General features: G+C 33.2%; 1 protein-coding gene across 1 annotated transcript in view; it reads left to right on the forward strand.

Annotated features, from left to right (window-relative positions):
• Window positions 1-22,202, forward strand: part of LOC129907496 (protein Shroom) — a 235,415-nt gene that overhangs the window by 12,752 nt on the left and 200,461 nt on the right. Inside the window, exon 2 of the mRNA XM_055983765.1 lies at window positions 13,433-14,066. Within this exon, the coding sequence (XP_055839740.1) occupies window positions 13,788-14,066 (279 nt within the window). The 5' untranslated portion in view covers window positions 13,433-13,787. The remainder of the gene's footprint in view (window positions 1-13,432; window positions 14,067-22,202) is intronic.

Raw genomic sequence — 22,202 nt, forward strand, 5'->3', positions numbered from 1 at the left:
ATTGAGTTATTTTTTATGAAAATCACTCCTAAATTGGCTTAGAAAAAAAAATTTTTCGATTTCAACCCAGATACAGAAATTCGAACTTTTAGGTACTCGTATAGAACAAAAATGTTGTTTCGGCACGTAGTAGGATAACCTTGGCGCCAGGATTATTTCAAAAACTATTGGTTATGTTATATTGATTTAAAAATTAGAATCAAATGTACAATTTTTCCTTTCGGAAATGGTATCATTTAGTACTGTAAGTGTTGCCGTTGTTTTTTAATAATTGTTTTTTATTTTGATAATTTTTTTTTACAAAACTGCCCCTCCCACCTAAACGGGGGGAGATAGACCCCCCTCCCAAAGAAAAAAATGTTTGTACTGAGCTCCTCTATAAAAACCCGTTATCAAATCCTGGCGCCAAGGTTATCCTACTACGTGCCGAAACGACATTTTTGTTCTATACCTAAAAAATGGAATTTTTGAACTTTGACAGCTTATAAATTCTAAGTGGTTTAACCGAGTTACATGTTTTATACATTGTTGAAAAGGTATATTTATCTTCTATCAGAAACTGTAACAAAATCGAAAATGGGTAAAAAATTGTCGAAGCTAGAATTTTTTCAATGGGTGAAGGTCCAAAAAACCCGTTTTTTGGACGTAACTTCAGATTTTGGGGGTGTTAGGGGATTTTCAAATACCGTTTCGTATTCAGTGCGACTAGCTCTACAAAACCTGATAGGTCTCCGCCCGCGTATATTTTGAGTGTTACACCGTGTAATGTTCCACAAATACCTAAAAAAATTGTAAGAAAAACAAACACGTTCCACAGATATTTCCTTACTGAATAGATTGTTTGAATGATATGTATTTTGCGGTATAGGAGCATGTATTTAAAATTAGGTTCCCCGAGAAAGGAAACTTATACACACGTTCCACATTTGTTCCACGACTGATTTTACTTCAAAACATGGTTTTGAAAGAATAACGTGTAGTAAAAATTTTTCGAAGTTCCACAAATTTCACTCGGAATCGGCTTTATAAATTATTATCTCCCACAAAAAAAAAAAAACAAAGAGAATTACGACAAAAATTATAACGTTCGATATTACGTTTTTATGTCGAAACGTTTAGAAAGAAATCAAAATGAACGCGTTCCACACTTTTTCCACGTCAAATTTTATATAGTGAAAAGACAAAATCGATACAAATTCAATTTACCCTATATCTAAATTAACAGAGTTTGAAAGAAATAAAAAATCGAATCAAAGAATAAAAAACAGAAAAACGTGAAATAAAAAGTCAAACTTAGAAGAAGAACTTCATGTCTTGTGTATGTCGTCGACATCTTCGACGTTGTCGTCTTCAAACTAAAAAAAAGTCGTCTTCCTCCACACATCCTCCTTGTTTCATTGGCACAGACCAGACCTGACCAGACCAGACATATATTCCAAGACAACGACAACGTCGTCGGACAACGAAAATGACGATTGCCTTCAGCACAACAGCCAGCAGCAGCAGCCGGCTGTGGTGAAGAGAGCTCTCATGTTCTGTATTTTTTAAAGAATTCTATGTTGTCCTCATGTCTTCGTCCCATGGTCGATCATCATCAGCACCATCCCATCATCATGGCCAAATCGAATGATAGAACTGGCCATCATCATCATCATGGTCATCATCAACAAGTCAGTCCAATCCACAGCACTCATCTCAATGGAGATAGATTTTTATGGAATAAGAAAAAGGGTAACCACGCGAATTGACTTTAGTTAGATAACAGTTCCTCACGAATCTTCATCATCATCATCATTGCCATCATCATTATCATCATGGATGAAGATGGGAAGAGTGGGCATCATCACGACAATATAAGAAGAAGAACTAAACTCTCCACTATACCTAAGCTATAAGCATCTTTGAAGGGTATTAAAACAGACACATAGGAACGGGACGACTACGACATAACCTGGAGGTTGGTGACGACTACGTAAAAAGACAATAAAAAAACAAAAAAACAACAACACTAACAACGAAAGAAGACAACGAATAGATAACCTCTATCGTCAGATGTATACATTTTTAAGACCTTACAACGTTTTTATTTCCAACTTAATGCCCGGTTTCAAACACTAGCTGTCATTTGGAGACTCTATATGGTCTTAGAAGCTAGACTCTTCTTCCTATAATACGAGTATAAGAAGTCTTAAAGAAGCATCTACACAGACATACTCGAAGAATCTTCAAACAAGAATGAGGTATTTTAACGGTATGAAGCGAAGATGCTGTTCTACTGTGTTGTTGCTTCTGGCAAAGTGATTGAAATAAATTACTGCCCCCTTATCTCTCTGTGGTACATAGAAAGATTCCCCCCCCAAAAAAGGGTAAGAGGAAGAACTTGCTGCACTCTTTGCGGGGAAGAAAAACTGTTATACTCTGTTTCGTATGTCTGCATGCAAATGTTGCAATTTACATTTCGTTCTTTTTTTGTTGTTGTGTCTGTCTGTCTGACTGACTGAGACTAGAGGACAACAATCTTATCTATTTCTTCTTGGAGACAAAGGTCTTTGATTGGTTATATTGGCAAGACTGAAAATTTTTGGTTGACCTCGTCGTGTGATGGTAATTTAAAAATAGGACAGACCTAAAGAAACGATGACACAGCAAAGATAACATGTTTTTTCTTCTTTTTTTTTCTTTAATTTGATGACCTTAGTTAGTTTCAATTCGGAAGAATTGGATAAACTGGGAATATATTTAATATACATAAATGATTAAATGACCTCCATAATGAAACCACATTATGACTTTGACTCAAGGACACTTGCAGTTAACATTTTCTGATTCGATTTACCATAATATCTATTCCTGTTTATAACAGGTTCAAAGTTTAGAAGTAGTAAAAACTAATGGTCATCTTCACTCCTTTTTGACACATTGACAGATTTTGGAAGCTCATGAGGCAACACTTTTTAACTTTGATAAATGATTGCACATGTCACAATATCTGTCAAATTTCAAGAGTTTGCTGGCATAATGGGGATCAATGATAAATAATGAAGAACAAAAAGAGGCAGAGGCCATTATGTCAAAATGAGCTAGATTTTTGATTCTAATAAAAAACCAATTCCAATTGAAAAACTGTTATACTCACTATCAGTCTTTATTTTGAAGCAAAATGGCACTGCTTCGTAAATTAATTTTTTGCAGGAGAATAACAGTTTAATAAAATAGTGTTATCTTTTTTTTTATAGCAATTGAAGTGTCACTGTGAGGTCATTTTGATCCTTGTTCAATTAAAATCAATAAAAGTGTTATACTTTGAAGGAAATAAAATATCCAGGAACTTTAGAAACTTAAGGTGAAATGGAAACGTTGTATTAGTGTCCACTGATATCAATACAACACACGAGACTGTGAATTCTTCACCAATTATAACACTTTTATTGACCTAATCTGAATTTGACTGTTTTACCAATACAATTTGGTATACCTTCCCATTCCAACACACAGTCTCAGTCTCATATGTCATAACATAGAGCAATTGAAATGGCTCGAACTTAAGTAAACGTCAGATTGGAAAAGAATTTCAACTCAACTCAGACTTACATGTTTGATCGACACGTTGGGTGTTACAAAAAAAAACGAATAATAGTTACAAAACAAAATTTATAATTGCATTGAAAGTGGGTTGGGTCTTAATGTTCGACAGCCTTCAAAAGCATTGTTGTGTTGACTCCTCTCCCACTTTACGAAACTGAACGAATGTTGTTTTTTTAGAATATAAGTGTTTTTTTTTTAAGTTTGTGTGGCAAATTACCTCAAAATATACAAACTGTCAGTTTCGTCAAAATGGTGGTTGCTGTTTGCTTAAAACTATGTATTTTTATTAATTTCATATAGTTTTCAATATTCGGTAATTTTGACATTTAAATATAACAGTTAAAATTTGTATAACATCTCTGCTATTTTGTGAATATTCAGTTACCTACATAGTAGATAGAAATACATTTTTCACAATCATTTTTTGATAGTTAAAAGAAATTCTGAAACATATAAAAACGTCAGCAGTCAATTCACAATGCAATTGAGTATTTTCTCTTATACCAACTGTCAAAATAATATTGAAAAAAAACCCACTCGTCGAAAATCTTAATCAAATTTGCATTTAACACAAAAACCTCATCTAAAAGCAAAACCATCGATCGCTACTGGTTGATATAATTATATGCATTTTGTTGTGTTATTTTATTTAGTTATCGATTCGATATAAAGATCCGACTTTATATTACCTTATGGCTCCAACTTTAGGAATGTATGCATTAGCAGCGCCAGCAGTGGCGGATAAAGATGAAACTAATATAGGAAATAACTGACAGCTAAAGGTTCATTCACAATTCAAATTGAATGTTATGTTATGGAAATTTGATTACCTACCACAATAACAACAACAATCTAAAGTCGCGCAACAGAACAAACATAAAACACACTCAACTCGCGCACAAACGACAAAAGCTGGCGGATTTGACAGCTGCAGATAGTAATGGCGGCTTGACGGCGGCAGCGGCAGTGGTTGCAGTAGTTGCAGCGGCAGATGAAATTAAAATTCACAATGACTAATGGTGTCGTTGTTCGCGCGCTTATTGTACATATATTCGCATGCATGATGCATATGCATATTATGCATGCATACATGCAATACTGCGCATGCTTTTGTTTTCTTCTTGTTCATATCCACCGGATTGTTATAGATGGTGGGAAACTCGCAGCGCGATCGACTTATATTACTGGCTTGAGAATTTCTAAGGTTACCGGGTCATTTTGAAGTCTCCCCCATTCACAATAGCAAGTATGTGGTTTTTGTTAGAAGAGAGACAGAGAGAACGCGTTTGAACTAGGTTTTCTTCAATGATCATCACTCAAGGCCTCTAAGGTTTTTTTTAAAGATTTTAACAATCGAAATGCAAGTCCACTCATAAATCATTGCACTGGGGTATTAGATTGGAGCATTCTTTGGTTTTGGGCATTATTACCCCCACACATAAACTATGTTGAAATGCGGTGTGGTGCGGTGTAATAGTGACTGGCTTTCACCTCATAAATATTTTAATCTGTGAAACGCGGACGGACAGCAGCAGCAATAGCAGCTGTTGTCCGCTTCTAGGTGCTCGCGCTGGCATTTGATGAACGAGAACGAGTATAATATGAAGAACGAACGAGGCTATAGTGCATAATCTAGCCAGCTTATTCTTAAGATTGATTCTTTCTTAAAAAGAAGCCTTCTCTCCTCAATGGCTGGTTTCATTGTATACACGTTACCTATATCTATCTACACGTCTCTCTTCGGATAGCCAGCCTTAGTGGGTCTTGCAATTCTCTGCTCTTTGGAATAACATTAACCTAAAATCTTATATTATGATGATGGAAGATGTTGGATTGCAGCTTGAAGCAAGTAGGTTTTTAAGCTTTAAGAAATAGAATGGAATTCCTTACTGATTGGTGCTAGCTAGCGATGTTGACCTTCGCACTGATGAAATGGAATTCTATCTATAAACTTTTCCTCGCTAGTTTAACTCTTCAAAAGTGACATACATAATTCAATTCGATCGACACAACACGTATCGATTTTCTATAAAAATCAAAGAAGAAAAAAAAAAACCAACAAAACCTACTTTGACAGGTTTCCTTCGATTCATATAAACCGTGCGGCCACATAAATATTTTTCTTTTTTATACAGAATACAACCAAATTTAATTTATGCAAATCTTTCAACCGGAATTCAGAAAAATCAGTTTCATTGTAAATATTATGTCTATTCGATAGAAACCATCAAGTATTGGAACACACCAAATGCGGGAATAGGAATGTAGATATAAGAAAAGTTGGACTTTTTGACATATGACGCCTACGATTGTGTCAAATAGATTTATTGCCAAATGGCAAAGTGTCAAGATTTTTTCAACTAGATGGAGCCAAAAATAATGACGGCATCCAGACAGCAACGCCGCCGTTCGTTGTATGTTGTAATTTTCTTTTGTTTACATTAATTTGTTTATCTTTTCTTTTGCGTTTATTAAACTTTTGCAACACACATAACTGCATGCATATTGCAATGTGTGGTGCGCAGTCACGGCAGTTTAATTTTTGATTTGACTTTTTGTTTGATGCCCCAGTAAAAGTTGTATATTTTTGTGATTAAACAAATTTTTTAGTGTAAACGCAACTTTAATAGAATTTATTTGTTTAGTTTGTAAAAAGAAACCAAAATAGATTTTTTGATGTCTTTCGTTAAGTTTTTTGTTTTTCGTTTACATTAATTTTTGAAGGATTTGGAAGAGAGATGTCATTCACATTTTCATACACAAATTTGACATTAATCTGTGTTGAAGCAAACGTCAGATGAAAAGAAAAACAAATTTTTTAGGTAGTGTAAACGCAACTTTAATAGAATTTATTTGTTTAGTTTGTAAAAAGAAACCAAAATAGATTTTTTGATGTGTTTCATTAAGTTTTTTGTTTTTTCGTTTACATTAATTTTTGACGGATTTGGAAGAGAGATGTCATTCACATTTTTATACACAAATTTGACATTAATCTGTGTTGAAGCAAACGTCAGATGAAATGCAAATGCAAATAAAAAGATTTTGCAATAAAAGTTGCATTCCCTTGAAAGTCCTAGATTACATCATATCAAATATATTTTGGATACAATTTTGTATTTGAGCTAAAATTTAGCTCGATCTTTTTGGTTGAGTAAAAAAGGACAGCGATATGCTTTCAGCAGATGATATTTATAGTCCAGTGCATTTATAATTTGGCCCAGCAGTTTGTACCATCCCCAAATTTTTTTTGCTCATTCGATAGAACATTGGCTGAATATCATTAGGTACACTGATTTTTCGCACTCGCGAAATTCACCTTTCGGCCGCCATCTTGGATTTAAGTTTTTGTTAAATATCTCGATTTCTCTTTAACCTACATAAAAGTTGTATATACAGAAAACGTAGGCAATCAAATTTCGCGTCTTATATGTCCAGAACACTTTTCGATATTCTGAATATTAAAAAAGTTACAAGCCATATAAGTAAAAAAAACAGAAAAAAATGACAATTTTAAAGTTTTGAGGACTTTTTATCAAAATTATGAAAAAAACCTTTAGATAAAAGATTATTCACATTGAATTTCTCTACAACTCTGCTATACAACTTTTTTTTGTATCGCTATAGATACAAAAGTTATTAATACTTTTTTTTTGTTAAAAAATGCCCTTTTTTGTTTGTGTTTTTTATCTTTACTTTTTTCTAAATTTTTTTTTTACAAAATCTTGAATTTTAAATGATAAGTGAGTATTTTATAGCTTTATGTTACCAGAGAAAATTCAGGACATGTAATTTGTTTATATTTAAGTCTCTTCATTTCATAAAATAGCGGTATTTTTTAACAAAAAAGTATAAATAACTTTTTTAATTACAGCGATACAAATAAAGTTGTATAGCAGAGTTGTAGAGAATTTCAAGGTGAATAATCTTTTATCCGAAGGTTTTTTCATAATTTTGAAAAAAAGTCCTCAAAACTTTAAAATTGTCATTTTTTCCGTTTTTTTTACTTATATGGCTTGTAACTTTTTTAATATTCAGAATATCGAAAAATTGTTCTTGGCATGACAGACGTAAAATTTGATTGCCTACGTTTTCTGTATATACAACTTTTATGTAGGATAAATAGAAATCGAGAAATTCAACAAAAACTAAAATCCAAGATGGCGGCTGAAAGGTGAATTTCACGAGTGCGAAAAATCAGAGTAATGATATTCAGCCAATGCTCTATCGAATGAGCAAACAAATTTGGGGGTGGTACAAACTGCTGGGTCGCCCATATATGAACATCATAAATGCACTGGACTATTAGTCTTTTGAGATGGAGCAATGGTGACCCACGTTGGGCGCCAATTTATAACTTTGTTACTTATTCCAAATAAATCGATGATTTTAGTGACCAAAATGAAATCAATTAGCCAAAGAAAAGCTTCCCCAAAGAAGGGGTAAGATTTAGGGTTAAGAACTCTTAGAATAAGCAACTCCAACGTCATCTGGAGTTGGCCTGAGGCATGCCACAATTCAAAAATGGAAAAAGTTGCCCTGATTTTCTGAACTATACACGGTGAATCCCGAAATTGGAAGCTTAAGGACGCCCATGAAGTTGGAGTAGACGCTTTCTATAAGAGCAACTTCGTGCGACGTAATCGACATAGTTCAATTTTCTTCTATAACATAAATTTCCAATCGAAACTATTGAGTCTTCAAAAAAAAAAAAAAAAACCATTGTGAACCCACTCACATAACAATTCGCTTAAAATAATTATCATTCTCGTCCAACAACACTGCGCTCTGAATTAATTTTCACCTCGTTAAGATATTTCTAGCTTTTATAAGTCGGCCTTAACATTTTTCTTCTTATTATTTTTATATATATTTTTTTTTTTTTTTTGAAAAAAAGTTGCACCACAAGTTCTGCAGATTAGATGTCACAACATAAATAGAATTAAAAATGAAAAAAGAAAAAATAATAATAATAATGTTAAGGAATGCAGTAGACCATCTTCTTGAACATGCGCACCACCATTTTTATACTCTTTCACCCGCCACACACCGTCTGGCGATTTAGAAAAATCTCATTCTAATCTTCACAGGGGGTTCCAAGTAACCAATATTATTAAGATTCTTGGGCTCCCGCTCCACTGAAAACTACTGTGGTATACGAGAGAACACAGAGAAGAGAGGGAAAAATTATGATTTTTCCGCCATGTTTGTCCTGTCTCTTTGGACATGACACAACGATGCTATGCCACAACCTGCTGGCACTGATTATTCCTTATAATTCGCGCAACAAGCCTTAGGCTTCTAATAGATGTCTGAGCTAAAATAGAAAAAATAAAAACAACCAACAAACCCATGCCAACTGATTGAGTCTTCTCGAAGATACCTTGATGTGTGGTTAGGTGGTTGTATGGGCTTACTGGTCTTACCAATGCGCCCGATATGGTAAGTTCAAGTCCGCATCAAAAGAAAAGATGATGTGATCATAGAGAGGTTGGGCATGACGACCATCATCATGATGATGATGATGAAGATGATGATGGAACTGTAGAAAAATAAACTTCGCATTTCTCAAATAGCTCCAACATAGTGGTTCTGGACTACCGTCTTCGGTTGCTGGTTGCTCTTGGCCGTCATAGGAGCTTCAATGTGACCTTGTACATCCTTCTGGATGCTGCCGCGCCGCCCAACCAACTCTATCGTAATTATTGTGTTTTCCCTCCTCCCATCAGAGCGTTATCTTCGTATGTACATCTCTCTGACAGAAGAGGCTGGCGCGCCAGTAAATTTGTCCAGTTCCTATACGTTGTTGGTTGTTGTGTTTCAGTCTTAGCTTAAGCTCCAGGTCTAGTCTTAAAATAATGATGATGGCCATGAAAATGCGGAACATATTTCTCTGGTTACGCGCACACTCTTACACACACAAACCAGTGACTAACCTAACCATACAACTCATCATATTCGTTTAAATCGTATTAAATGCGCTTCTTTTACTTCTTCTTCTTCTTCTATAGCCATTTCTTCTTATTTATTTCTTGATGATCATCTTACACCCCTCGCATCATATTGCTTCTTTTTTTTGTCGATTTTTATATTACACAAATCGGATTAAAGACTTTTGAGACAACTTGCAATCGGATGTATGGTATTTAACCACGTAAAGTACACACAAGAGTATTGAAATTAATTGTTATAGGCTCTGCTCGGAAGTGCTGAAAATTATGAGGTTAATTCTTGGACTTTATAAATGAAAATTAAAACGATTGTTTTTTTTTTGAAGAATCAGACTAAAAAAGGTCAAATTTTGGTAAAGAAAAGAGAGGATTAAAGTTAATTTTCAATTGAAAGCAATTTTCAATCGCTGGCCTTATTGCACCCTCAGAGTAACCCTAAAACTTTAAAATCATTGGATTAAATTTAAGCAAAAAAAAAGAGGTTATCTGTAAAGCCGGTTTACGGACGATGATTTAACGTGATAACATAGTCAAAAAACAGGTTTTGTGTTTTTCTTTAAAATTAGTCATTTGAAGCGTTTACTTATTTCAAACAATCATAATTTACAAGAAAAAGCTAAAAAAAATACCCATTTTTATTTTCTCATTATATTAATTTTTTTTATTTTAAAAGCTTACAAAAAAAATTATGCAATTTAAAAGCCAAGTATTTCTTCTTAAGAATAAAACTATTTTAAAATTTTTACAATGCGCAAAAAGTATAAAAATAATTTATTGAAATAAATCATTTTCATCAAAAAAAGCAAAAAAAAACATGAATTTTCTTTCTTTTCTTTTCTCACGTCATTAATTCCATTTTTTCCCAAACAACCTATAAAACCTTATTGTCTTAGCTCAAAATATATATATCGATCAGGTCTATGAGACATCTACAAAAAGGACTAGAATTTTTAGAACTCGATCAAATTTCATAAAAAAAAACAATAAAAGCATTTATTTTTATGTTCTCACGCTATGGTATCAATTTTTTTGTTTGACAACCTAAAAAAAATTTAAACCATGTAAAAGCTTATTATTTCACCTTTCATATGACGTATCAATCTCATTTCAAAAATGACTACAAGAGAAGTTAGAATTTTTTTAAAGTCAACCATGTCGAATTTTCAGACTGAGATTACGGTATTTCCCACACTGGTGGCTGTTCGGGGGGCAACAGATCTCCACTGATGTTTTGAGGTTTTTCGCAAGTTTCTTGATTTAACATTGTGTAGCTTGTAGTTAGTCTACCGTTATGAGTGGTAATTGTATCAGAATGTTCATAAAAGTTTAATAAAATTTCTATCTACTCTTAGTCAAAAGTTATAACCTGTTGAATTCAAAAATTTTATTTTACCGTTATCTCAAAATTGTGTTTACGAAAATGATTGAAACTTCGAACACATTTAGTCATGGTCTATCATTACTTCATATTTTTTTCCTGTATCCATTAAAGAAGAAAAGATAAAAATAAAAAAAAACGATGAAAATCGGTTAAAAACGGTCAAAAAACGTGTTTTTTAAAAACTTGTTTCTTCCTTTATTCAGTCAAAACTCACTAAACGATTCCAATTTTGCACATGTATGCATAAGACCTACATGCCCCATAAGTTTGAGATTTTTTGAACGCTCCAAAAAAAAGCTAAAAATCAAAAACTACCCAAAAATACCCTTAAAAAACAAGGTGTTTTTCAAAAATTCATATTTCGAAACGCCTAATTTTTTTCCTTATCTTTCACCTGGCACCTTTAGTTAGAATTGTCAAAAAAAAATTTTCCCTACCCAAAATCATCATTTTGTCATAGCCCCAACACGTGTACAACGTTCAAACAAAACGTTATAGCTTAGTTTCAAATTTTTTTAGAATTTTTTCTTAAAAAAAAAAATCAACTCTCTACAACTTCGCGTTTAGATTTTAGCTAAAATTTCATCTTTCCGTTTTACCCCTGTTTACCCTATTAAATGAAGGAATTTTTAAAAATCCTTCATTTGGATTAAGCTTTAGGTTAGTATCTTTCAAATAAGCTATAGATGATTTTTGTATCTCTAATAGTTTATTTTTAATTTTGAATTGAAATTTTTGCCGCGAGAGTGGAACGGGAGAAAATGGCGTCACTTTTTTGTGGTGGCTGCCATGGTTCATCGATTTATAAGACGTTATCACGTCAAAAATCGGTTCCTGATGATGCCAAAAATGCTAGTCAATAAGGTATTGAACGGACTGTTATAAAGTTGACTTTAGATTCAAGTTCAATTAAAAATTTTGATTGCCAATGAACTGATATAAAATATAAATCTCAATACCTGTCAATACTTGAAAAATACGCAATTCAGCATTAATGAACCTTTCTCTTGTTTGAATTTAAATCTCTAGACTTTGTGGAACATATTTCCCCCCATTCCAATGTAGATCACACTTAACTTTTTATACTGTGAATATGTCACACTCCAGTTTAGTATATTAGGGTCCTTTAAAATATTTTAAAGAACAACCATTTATCATTTTGGGTTGTCTTCTTCTTCTTCTTCTTCACCTTCCTTTCTTTTTCTTCTTTATGTTCATCTTCTGCTTCTTCTTCTGCGTCTGCTTCTTTTTCTTCTTCATCTTCTTTTTCTTTTTAATCTTCTTCCTTTTCATCTTCTTCTTTTTTTTATTTTTCTTCTTCTTCCTTATATCTTTCTTCTTCTTAATTTTTTCTGCATTTTCTTCGTTTTCTTCTGCATCTACATTTTTTGGCTCCTTCATCTTTTCGTCAACACTGTTTTTTACCTGTATTCTATTACCTTCCTTCTTTCGGTGTGGCCTACTTTAGAATTACAAATGGCGCCCAACGCAGAGACTAAATTCTACTTCTCTGTAATAAAACTATTGCTAATATTTTGATTTAGCAAAACTGTAGTAATCTTCTATTAGATCTTTTTCAATAACTGATTAAACCTCCGTGAAGTATCCTTGACTTCTAGAATTGGCGCCCAATGTGGGTATTAAAAATAATACAATCTATTCGAATCTTATGTACACGGCAAAAAAAAAAACTGATAAGCCGGATTTATAATAGAAACACGTAGAAAATATATATTTCCGTCCCTAAATAAGTGATTCGGAGTGTACACCACTATTTACGGTAGTGAAGAAACCTTGAACTGATCACATTTTAAATTTATAATCCGCAAATGGAATGGAATTAAAATAAAAAGTCTGTCCTATATCAATCTTTCATTTATGTCTAAAAACATTATACAACAACACAACAATAATAGAAACGGTATCAACTCACAAGAATTTATTAAAAGATAATTATCTCTGGCACCAGAGAGAAACACAGAAACAGCAGCCGGTATTATTAATTCCATTGCCTGGGGAAATCAATTTGAATAAATCGTGCGAGGGTACAAAAAAAACAAAATAAAAATAAAAAATATAATTTACATAATAACACAAGAAGTATAAAATTATATATTAAAAGTGTTTAGAGTTAGCTTTAAGGTGAATAGCCTTATTTTTATAATAACATGACAATTTCAATCTGATATTTTTGATGAAACAAAAAAAGAAATCTTATCCATGCCACTGAAATTTTTTAACAAAAATCAATAACTACCTACTTTTTTAGCCCATACAACTCTCTTGACCTAGGTGACGGTTGCATTACATGCCTAAAGCTGGCGCCACACCAAGAACTTAATTCAATGCATGTACAATGGTGTGTCTTGCATAACTAGCTCACGTGTTTTTGCTTGTGTGTCAAGCGGAATGCGTGACAGTGATTTGTTATAAGTTTAAAATTTTTATTTTTTTCTTTCTTCCAAGTCACTGAATCGACAACCGAACTAATTATTTCTTTTTCTCTATGTCTTTTCAGATACTTCCTCGCGTTCATTTATAATATTGCCAATAAGCATGGATACGTAACGTGTATACGACATTTTTTCTTCTAATTTGATTTATAAAGCCCAAACAAATGTGTAGCCTACTTTGTTTATAGTTTTTTGTTTTCTTTATTTCTATCCATTTTTGTTAATATGTTTTGTTGTTTATTTTAAATCGGATATATTTTAAGAAAGAAAAGAAGAAAAAAGAAATGGTGCAAAATAGAAATGTCAATCAATATGTCAAAAAATTATTGTGGTACTAAAATAATATCGGATAGTGCTTTTGTCGGTAGCTAAAGAAAAGAAAAGAAAATTGAGTTATATATAAAAAATTAAATTTTTGCCATGATTATGAGAAATAATAATCATCATCAAGAAGACCAACAACACCACCAACAACAACAACAGCAGGAACAACAAGAACTGCAGCAACAACAACAACAAGAGCAATATAAAGCACAACATAAATCTACACTTGCCATTATGTCAATGAAATCACAAACACAAAGTGTCAATTTAAAAAATAAAGAAAACTCAACCGCCATCATGCGGAAACAGTTTACACCGATTTCTGACATAAGCAGTGGTAGTTTTAGCTCTGCGTCAGTAGCTGGATCTATTCAGGTGAGTTGGAGTTATTGAAATGAAAGTTTTATATTAGATAAGGTATAATTTATGTTGTCAGATTGATTTAAAAAGCGGAAACATAGGAATTTGTTTTCGAGTTCGAAACTTTTAATTTTGACTTATAGACTTCTATTTTAAGATGGAAAGATGATATTTTGCCATAATTGTTCTTTCATGTTCAAAAATTTTACCTTAAATCACAAAACCAATAAGTACAGTACATATTTTTTTCTATTTCGAAAACTAGATGGCAGTTCATTGACTGCATTCCAGCTATGAAATTTTGTCTTTTGCGCTTTGACTTTCTATCGACTTTGAATTCTACACTTTGATTGTACAACTTATATGCGACGATTTTTTAATCCAACTCTATGCCCGGAAATAATCGCTTCTACGAATTTGGTCTGACAATCATATAAAAAAATTCATGGACCTTAACTAAATTTTTTAAAATCGAATAAGCTACTACTAATAAACACCATGAAATAATAGTCTTTGAGATTGCTAAGTCTGCTATTAGACTGTGTCTTTAAAGTTTTGAGAAAAATGTCATGTATTTCTTTCACATGTTAAATATCGAAATGAATCATGACTTTGGCTTTTGCCCAGTTTTTCTTCATAGTTTTTCGAATTCGAAAATCTAGATCATCATATACTCCTCTATAAAATAATGAAGTTTTGCTCATACTTTTCTTTTGAAGTTGTTAATTTAACCGCAGCTCATGAAGTCCAATAACACCGTAACTCATTGATCTTTGTCATGAATGACGTTAAGCTTGAGAGATGTTAAGTTTAGGCGATGGCAAATGCATAGAATCTGTTATTCTAGTTAGAGAGCTTTTACCCGAGATCAGCAAAACCACTGATAGGCATTCAGGAAAGCTAGCAACTGGGTTGCGAGCTGTAGCCTAGTAGTTAACAAGAGTAATACAGTATTTAAGCTTTTTAAAACTAAAATCCCTTGCTTCCCTCTACCTTAGCTTAGCTCCGTGAAGCCAAAACTGCGAACTGAAAACTTTTGAACCAAACTAGTCTAATTCAATCTTTATTCAATCGTTTTTGAACCACAATGAACCGAAATCCCCAAAAATTATTTTTTTCAAAAATTCCAACTTCTGATGTTGTTTGTCCAGTTCTTTACATATACCAAAAATCATCGTTTGTCAACCCTACTTTTATGATATTATATATGATTCATAAATAAAAAAATTTGCAATGACAAATTCATAATCACTTTTTATCAAAAAAAAAAAAAAAAACAAAACAGACTTCCATAGTTCTTCTTCTTCTTCCTTTTTCTCGGCGCTGTTATGATCTCGATGTCGAGGGGATCATAACCTTCCCACGTTACTGCTTCACACTAGTGATCCACCTGTGGGGTTCGCCGGGTTGACCTCAGAAATCGGCGGCAAGCCTCCCGGTTTTGTATTGTTCCGTTTCTGAGGCCAACTGAATGCTGGTGTTTTTGCATTTGCTTGTACCAGGAGTTTTTAGGCCTACCTTTCTTTTTATTTCGTGTTGGAACGTTATATGATATTGCTTTTTTGACGGGGTTCTCAGGATCTCTCCTTTGAACATGGCAATACCAACTGAGTCGGTCGTGTTCAATTTTTTGGGAGATGGTATTTTTAAGATGAAGGCTTCCTCGGATCTTCGTACTTCTAATTCTATCAAGCTTTGTTACTCCTGCTGTCATACGAAGCATTTTCATCTCAGCTGCCGTTAACTTACTCTCATACTTTTTGTACATTGTCCAACATTGTGAACCGTATGTGAGTGCTGGACGCACAACTGCGGTGTAGAGCCTTCCTTTCAGCTTAGGGGGCATTTTTCGATCACAGAAGATAGCAGAATTTTCCCGCCACTTCATCCACCCTACGCTTACGCGATGATTGATATCGTCATCACAAGTACCTTCGTTATTTATCATAGACCCCAGATATTTAAACTTTTCACACTTGGGAAGCACTACACCATTCAAATAAATGTCAGGAATAGGCCTGTGTGGATCAGAAAATGGGCAGCATAGGTATTCTGTCTTTTTCGCGCTTATGCGGTACCCACTACCTTCTAGAACATCCACCCATACATCAAGTGCTCGTTGCAGGGATATCGGGTCTTCACTTATGATGGCTCCATCATCAGCAAAGAATAACTGATGCACTTTTGGGTCCGTCACTTTGCCTTCGAGCAGGTAATCAAGAACGGTAATAAAGAGCAGAGGACTCAAGACGCTTCCCTGGTGTACACCTACTGTGATTTCGAATTCTTCGGTGACTCCAGCTGCACATCTTACTTTAGTAACTGCTCCATCATACATGTCCATAATTATCCGCACATAGGTTTCCGGAACTCCTCGTTGTCTGAGGGCCACCCATAGTTCTATGGCAATTTTTTTTCGGAATTTTGAGGAATTTTTTTCCGACTTCCAAAAAGGAAGAGGTATTCAATTCGTATGCACCTATTAAAAAAAAAAAAATACCTCCTCCTTTTTGGAAGCCGGTACAAAAATTCCTCAAAATTCCGAAAAAAAATTTCCAAACATTTAAGCACTTAAAATTAAGCCGAACTCATCCAAGCAAATTTTGTATGTTTCTAATTTGTATGTAATTTTTGCATATGAAAAAAAAAAGAACAAATTATGCAGCTCTAAGTAAGCTATATAGTCAAAATTTTTACTCTACGACCGTATAATTTTTGAATTAGTAAGCGAAAAAGTTCAGATGGTTTTACTATTCAGTTAGTGATTAAATTAGAGGAATATAAGAAAGTCACTGTGGTGTATGCGTAACTTTTGTGTAAGTCAAATTTGAACTTTCAAATTTGAACTTTTTCGGCAATACAATTTTGTAACTGCCTATAATAAATAAGTTGTAAGGGTAAGTACCATTGACTACTTGAACAAATAATTTGAACTAATCACACTAATTATTCACACTTTGCCAGATAGTTTTGTATGAAACATTTTTTTTTTGTTTTTCATTAGAAAATTTTAGTTGGTCGTTCATTTGACAAGAACTGTTTATTAAAGACATTGAAATTAATTTAACATTTTAAAGGTAAGCGTGGTTTTCGTGTGAAATCGAAAAAAAACTGAAAACTAACCAGTGTTGCCGTTTTCTCAGGAATTTTTTGGATTTAGTAGCATTTTTGGCTGAGGCATACTTTGATGCCAAGAAATCATGTTCACCAAAAATAAAAGACTTTTGAACGAATTTGTTCTATTCAAAAGGAAGTCTACCCTGTATAAAAGACTACATTCTGTTAAGTAGCTTATTTGAAGGTCGAGAGCTGCTTTGTAATGGTTTATAAAAGCTGTCCAAGAAGTAATTCGACTGGCTAAATCTAATAACCCTTGAGTTGATTCCATTGGAGGAATTCTTCCATTACTTAGTAGAAACACTTTTTCGTTTCATCGTAACAACAAGAAAGACTTTAAAAACGCTTTTTACTGTTAAGAAGGAGACTATGACTTTAATATTAAATCTGAGCAATGTTGTCGAAATCCGTCCCAAACTCATACTCCATATCGTAGGGTCAAACTTTCTTGCTCAAAAGAATCATGAAAGGTGCAACGAGCGTGTGGAAAATAAAATAGAAATTCATATTAAAGTTGATATATCTGTTTCAGCAAAAACTAGCTAGTTAAATTTTCTACCACAAAATATTCAGAAACTATTAATTTTTTTTCTAAAAATAAGAAGATCATTTGTTATCAGATATTGCTTATTTTTAATGATGAAGCTTTGAATAAAACAACTTGTGTTGTTCATTATGGTCAATGAACATAACTCCCCAACAATAAATAACAAAATAAAAATTTCTTAAAGCTTTCACCAAAAAATTTCTCTCTCAAACCAATTTGTAGTTTTTGTTATCTGTCCACTATGTAAGACTTATTCATTTCTAAAGGTCTAAAAATACATAAATCAATGACATTCGAAGAAAAACCAACTCAAGAAACTATATATACGAATATAATACACTTCTTCTTCTTCTTTTTCTCATCTAAGATAGTGAAGATGCAAGAAAATGATAAAAAAAAAGTCATGGCGCGCCGCCGCCGCGCCAAGTCACTGCCTCCATGAACTATCAAATGAACTGAAGCATAATACAATATCTGTACGACTGCGACTTTTTGGTCAATAATAATAGTCAACTCCAACTCGCTCGCTCTCGCAGTGGCAACAGACCTCGGAAAATTACCTTGAATCCCAACCACACACACATTTTTCATTGTTATTAAGTGGCAAGTCAAAATCAACGTCAGACCAATCCACTTCTATACTTCAGTTCAGTACATGTGGTTTTCAAGAGTTTGTGGTCGTTGTTGTATAACCATATTCGGGTTGAAGGCAGAACAACCAACTTAACTCTGGATGCTTAAGCTCTCTCAGTAAGATGTTAATGAAAAATAGGAAACCCCTCGAGATGAAGGAAGAGAGAACCCTTTTGCGCATGCGCGCAACCAACAAGACAATCAACAAAGGAACACCACAGAAATATAAATAAACAAGAACTCAAATTAAATACTTCAAGCCCCATAAAAATGCCCTTCACTCTGGGGCGTGCGTCGAGTCCGTCTGTCGTCGTATAGACGGGGTTGTGTCATCGGACTATGCGGCGATATGGTGAACACGTTCTACAAGTCGCGGTCTTTATGAGTCATTGCAGCCTTTATGCAGTTTTAATAGTAAATTGCAGTCCGTTCGTGGTTCTTAAGTATCTTTTTATCTACACGCCTGAACGCCCAGGCGAACATTCTCAACAAAAAAAAGTATAAGTAATTTTGAGTTAAACATTTTGACTTGCTGTCTAGCTGTGTGCTATGGCAGGTCTTTAGAATACGATACGACCTTATTGTTTAAGAAAAATTCCATTAAACTCACTCACCTGTGTCCAGTTTTTTTTTTTTTTTTCTTACTTTCGGTTGAAGGTAGAACAACTATACCAAGCCCTCGCCTTTAAAAGCTGCACCTTATGGGTTGGCTTTGTAACTTTACCAAGTCTTCCCAGGAACAACTTCAAAATCAAGGTGCTTCTCTGAAAATCTTAAAGGTCATGATGACTCTCCAAGTCAACTAAAAAAGCTATGTTCAAGTGTTCCCAAGAATGAGTGAAGGAAACAACCAAAAAGTGTCATTATACAACATCAACATTTTTAATTGTTTTGACTTTTTCGCCGGTCGTTTTAGTGTTTTTATTTCTCTCCCCCTCACTAACTTGTCTTGGTTCTGTTTGATTCTTGTTCTGGTTAAATTATGTAAACGGATATGTTTTTTTAGTGTTTAATTGCTGGCTGGCTACTGAAGTATGTAAAAGACTATTTTGAAGGGAGTTCTTGTTGTGTTTTGTTAAGAACTATTTTTAATGCGGCTATAAGAAATGGTGTATGATTTCATCTATTAATGGGGACATTAGGGAACATTATTACATTTGCGGTCGTAGACAAAAAATTATTGTCTGTGGTTATGGTTTTGAATGTTTTATCATTTTTAATAAGTTATACCATTTCTTTGCAATTAATAATTTTACGTGGAATTTTAAGGAATTTTAGTACCGGAAATTATTCTTTTAAGCAATAAAGAAAATTATTTTATTTGTTTACTTAATTTTATTAACATATTGCACGACTTAAAGTAAGAAATTATAATAAAAAAATAATTAATCTTATCAAGTAAATAACTTCCAATGAAATTCTTGATCTAAATTTAGTTATTTCTGGGTTTCTTTTCACAAAAAATTGCAAATTCTTATCCAAGTATTCTTACAGAATTTATTAATTCATTATTTCACAGAATTCTTTGTTTATGTGATAGATTAACTCTCAAAGTTTTAACACTGCCTGAAAGTAAGTTTCACAGTGGTTTGCATATCATTTGTTCTTTTACATTTGAGAGTAAAAATGCTGCGAATACTGTTTCTTAATTTGAACTTTTTTCCAATACCATTCGACTCTCAGAAACCTTGATGCTTATTCTTAAATAAAAAGACACCTTTACTTTAATCCTAGGACCAGGTTCAAAAGTTTAAGCTACCGAATAGCATTGTAAAAATGGAATTCCGCCAACTCAACACCGAATCACCGCTTTACCCTTTTTTGAGCGCCAAGCCACTGATGAATCACCGCCGCATAACATTTTAGGGTTGTTGTTTCATCTGCGGACACCACTGACGCGACGGTTGCTGCAAGTCTATTCTAGGGTCGAGCTATTTCTGAACCACCTCACCATGATCATAAAATTACTTGTTTCCTTAGTTACTGCAGAAACACAGCCTCAAATAGAGTGCGGCGGAATTTTCCGCTAAACGCTAAAAAGAGATTATTTCTTAAAAAGTCAGTGTCCATTTTATCAATACTTTATTAAACACGTCCTTATGATAAACTTTAAGGGATATATTGTGCAAATCTATTTAACTTTGCAGCACACAAAATTTCGAAAATTTATGCAAAAAAAAGATGACTTTCATTTTTTTTTTCAAAGAAACCAACCTTCTACTTGCCGTATTCTTTCCATATGCCTTAGATAAACTACTTTTTCGAAACACAATCCTCGACGAAAAACAAACAAAAAAACTATACAACATACAACATAATTCGATGCAGGTCCAAGAAGATAGATGATTCACCGAATGCGTTCGGCGAATTCTCAATGAAATGAAGGATGAAGATCTTCAAAAAAATGTTTCCTTTGGTTCGTTTGAGAGAACAAGAAAAAAAAAAACGAAATGTTACAATTTCAAAGAACAAAAAAACCTTCCAACCCCAAAAACTGGCTGATGTCATTTATTTAATTTTTTTTTGTTTTTCTTGTATCTTCGGTTTTGTTTGACCAACAAGTTTGGCCTAAGGGCACACTACACACATCGATCGGCCAAATCTGAGCACCCGCGCACTTCTGCGGATCACGCGAATTTTTTGAAAACGTTTTCTTTTGAATGGAATTTTAATTCAGTTTCGGTTTTGTTACCATTTTTTTTTTGTTTTCTTTGAACAACTCTTTGTTAGTTTGTTCTGAAAACAAACTAAATAAATTGCACGACTGGGGTCGCACGTACTTGCTCTTATGCTTAAAGTAACTATAATGTTAAAGCTTTTTATTCAAGAAATTTAAAATTCGATATTTTGAAGAAATTTCATAAGTAGTATAAAAAAATTAAATCTGTTTTTATAATTAATAAAACTCCGTTTTAAAATATCTTAAAAAAAAAAACAAATATGCCATTTTATTTCTCGTATAAAAAGGTATTTTTAGAAAAAAAATTTTGAAAATTGTAGGAGCCGTTTTTTAAAAAAATAATTTTTTATATATAAAATTTTTTTAACATTTTTCAAAAAAAAAGTTGGTATGCCATTTTGAAGAAATAATTAATTTACACATAAAAACTAAATTTCAAAATTTTTCATTGATCCGTTTTCAAAAAATTGATTTTTCAAAAAAAAATTTTGAAATATTTTTTAAAAAACCAAAAATGCGTTTTTTGAAAATTTTCTAAAATTTTAATATTATCTTTACTTACACACTTTTGTATAAAAATTTTCATTTAAATCGGGTTAATTTTGTACGAGATATTCAGAAACGAAAAAAACCGTTCTATGACAGGTACCGTTAATAACGGTACAAAAAATATTTTTTTTATTTAAAAAGTTGGCCCTTATGTGTAGTATTACACACAAAAATTTTAATCAAAATCGTTAGAGCCGTTTTTGAAAAAAATTAACTTTTCTATTTCCGTTATATGGCAGGTACCGTTAGTTTTGGTCATAAAAAAAAAATTTCAATTTCCCCTCTAGGGAATCACCAAAAACTGCTAACTACCAAGTTTGAAGAAAATCACTTCACTCGTTTAGGCTGCAGCTCCAGATAGAGACAGACGGACAGACAGACAGACAGACAGACAGACAGACAGAATTGCCGGACCCACTTTTTTGGCATTCTCCATCATCGTAATGTCATGTAAAATTGTTATCTCGAGTTCGATTTTTTTTACGAATCCTAAACTTGCCCTATAGTACCTATATCGCAAGTAAAAAGATAGATGGTACCATCACCATCAATCGAAGAAAACATGCGTGTTATAGTCAAAGCCAAAAGAGTGGTTTATGAAATGAAACACGAAAAACCGGTCAGC

This window comes from Episyrphus balteatus, chromosome 1 (assembly GCF_945859705.1).
Source record: "Episyrphus balteatus chromosome 1, idEpiBalt1.1, whole genome shotgun sequence".
In the NCBI taxonomy this organism is placed as follows: domain Eukaryota; kingdom Metazoa; phylum Arthropoda; class Insecta; order Diptera; family Syrphidae; genus Episyrphus; species Episyrphus balteatus.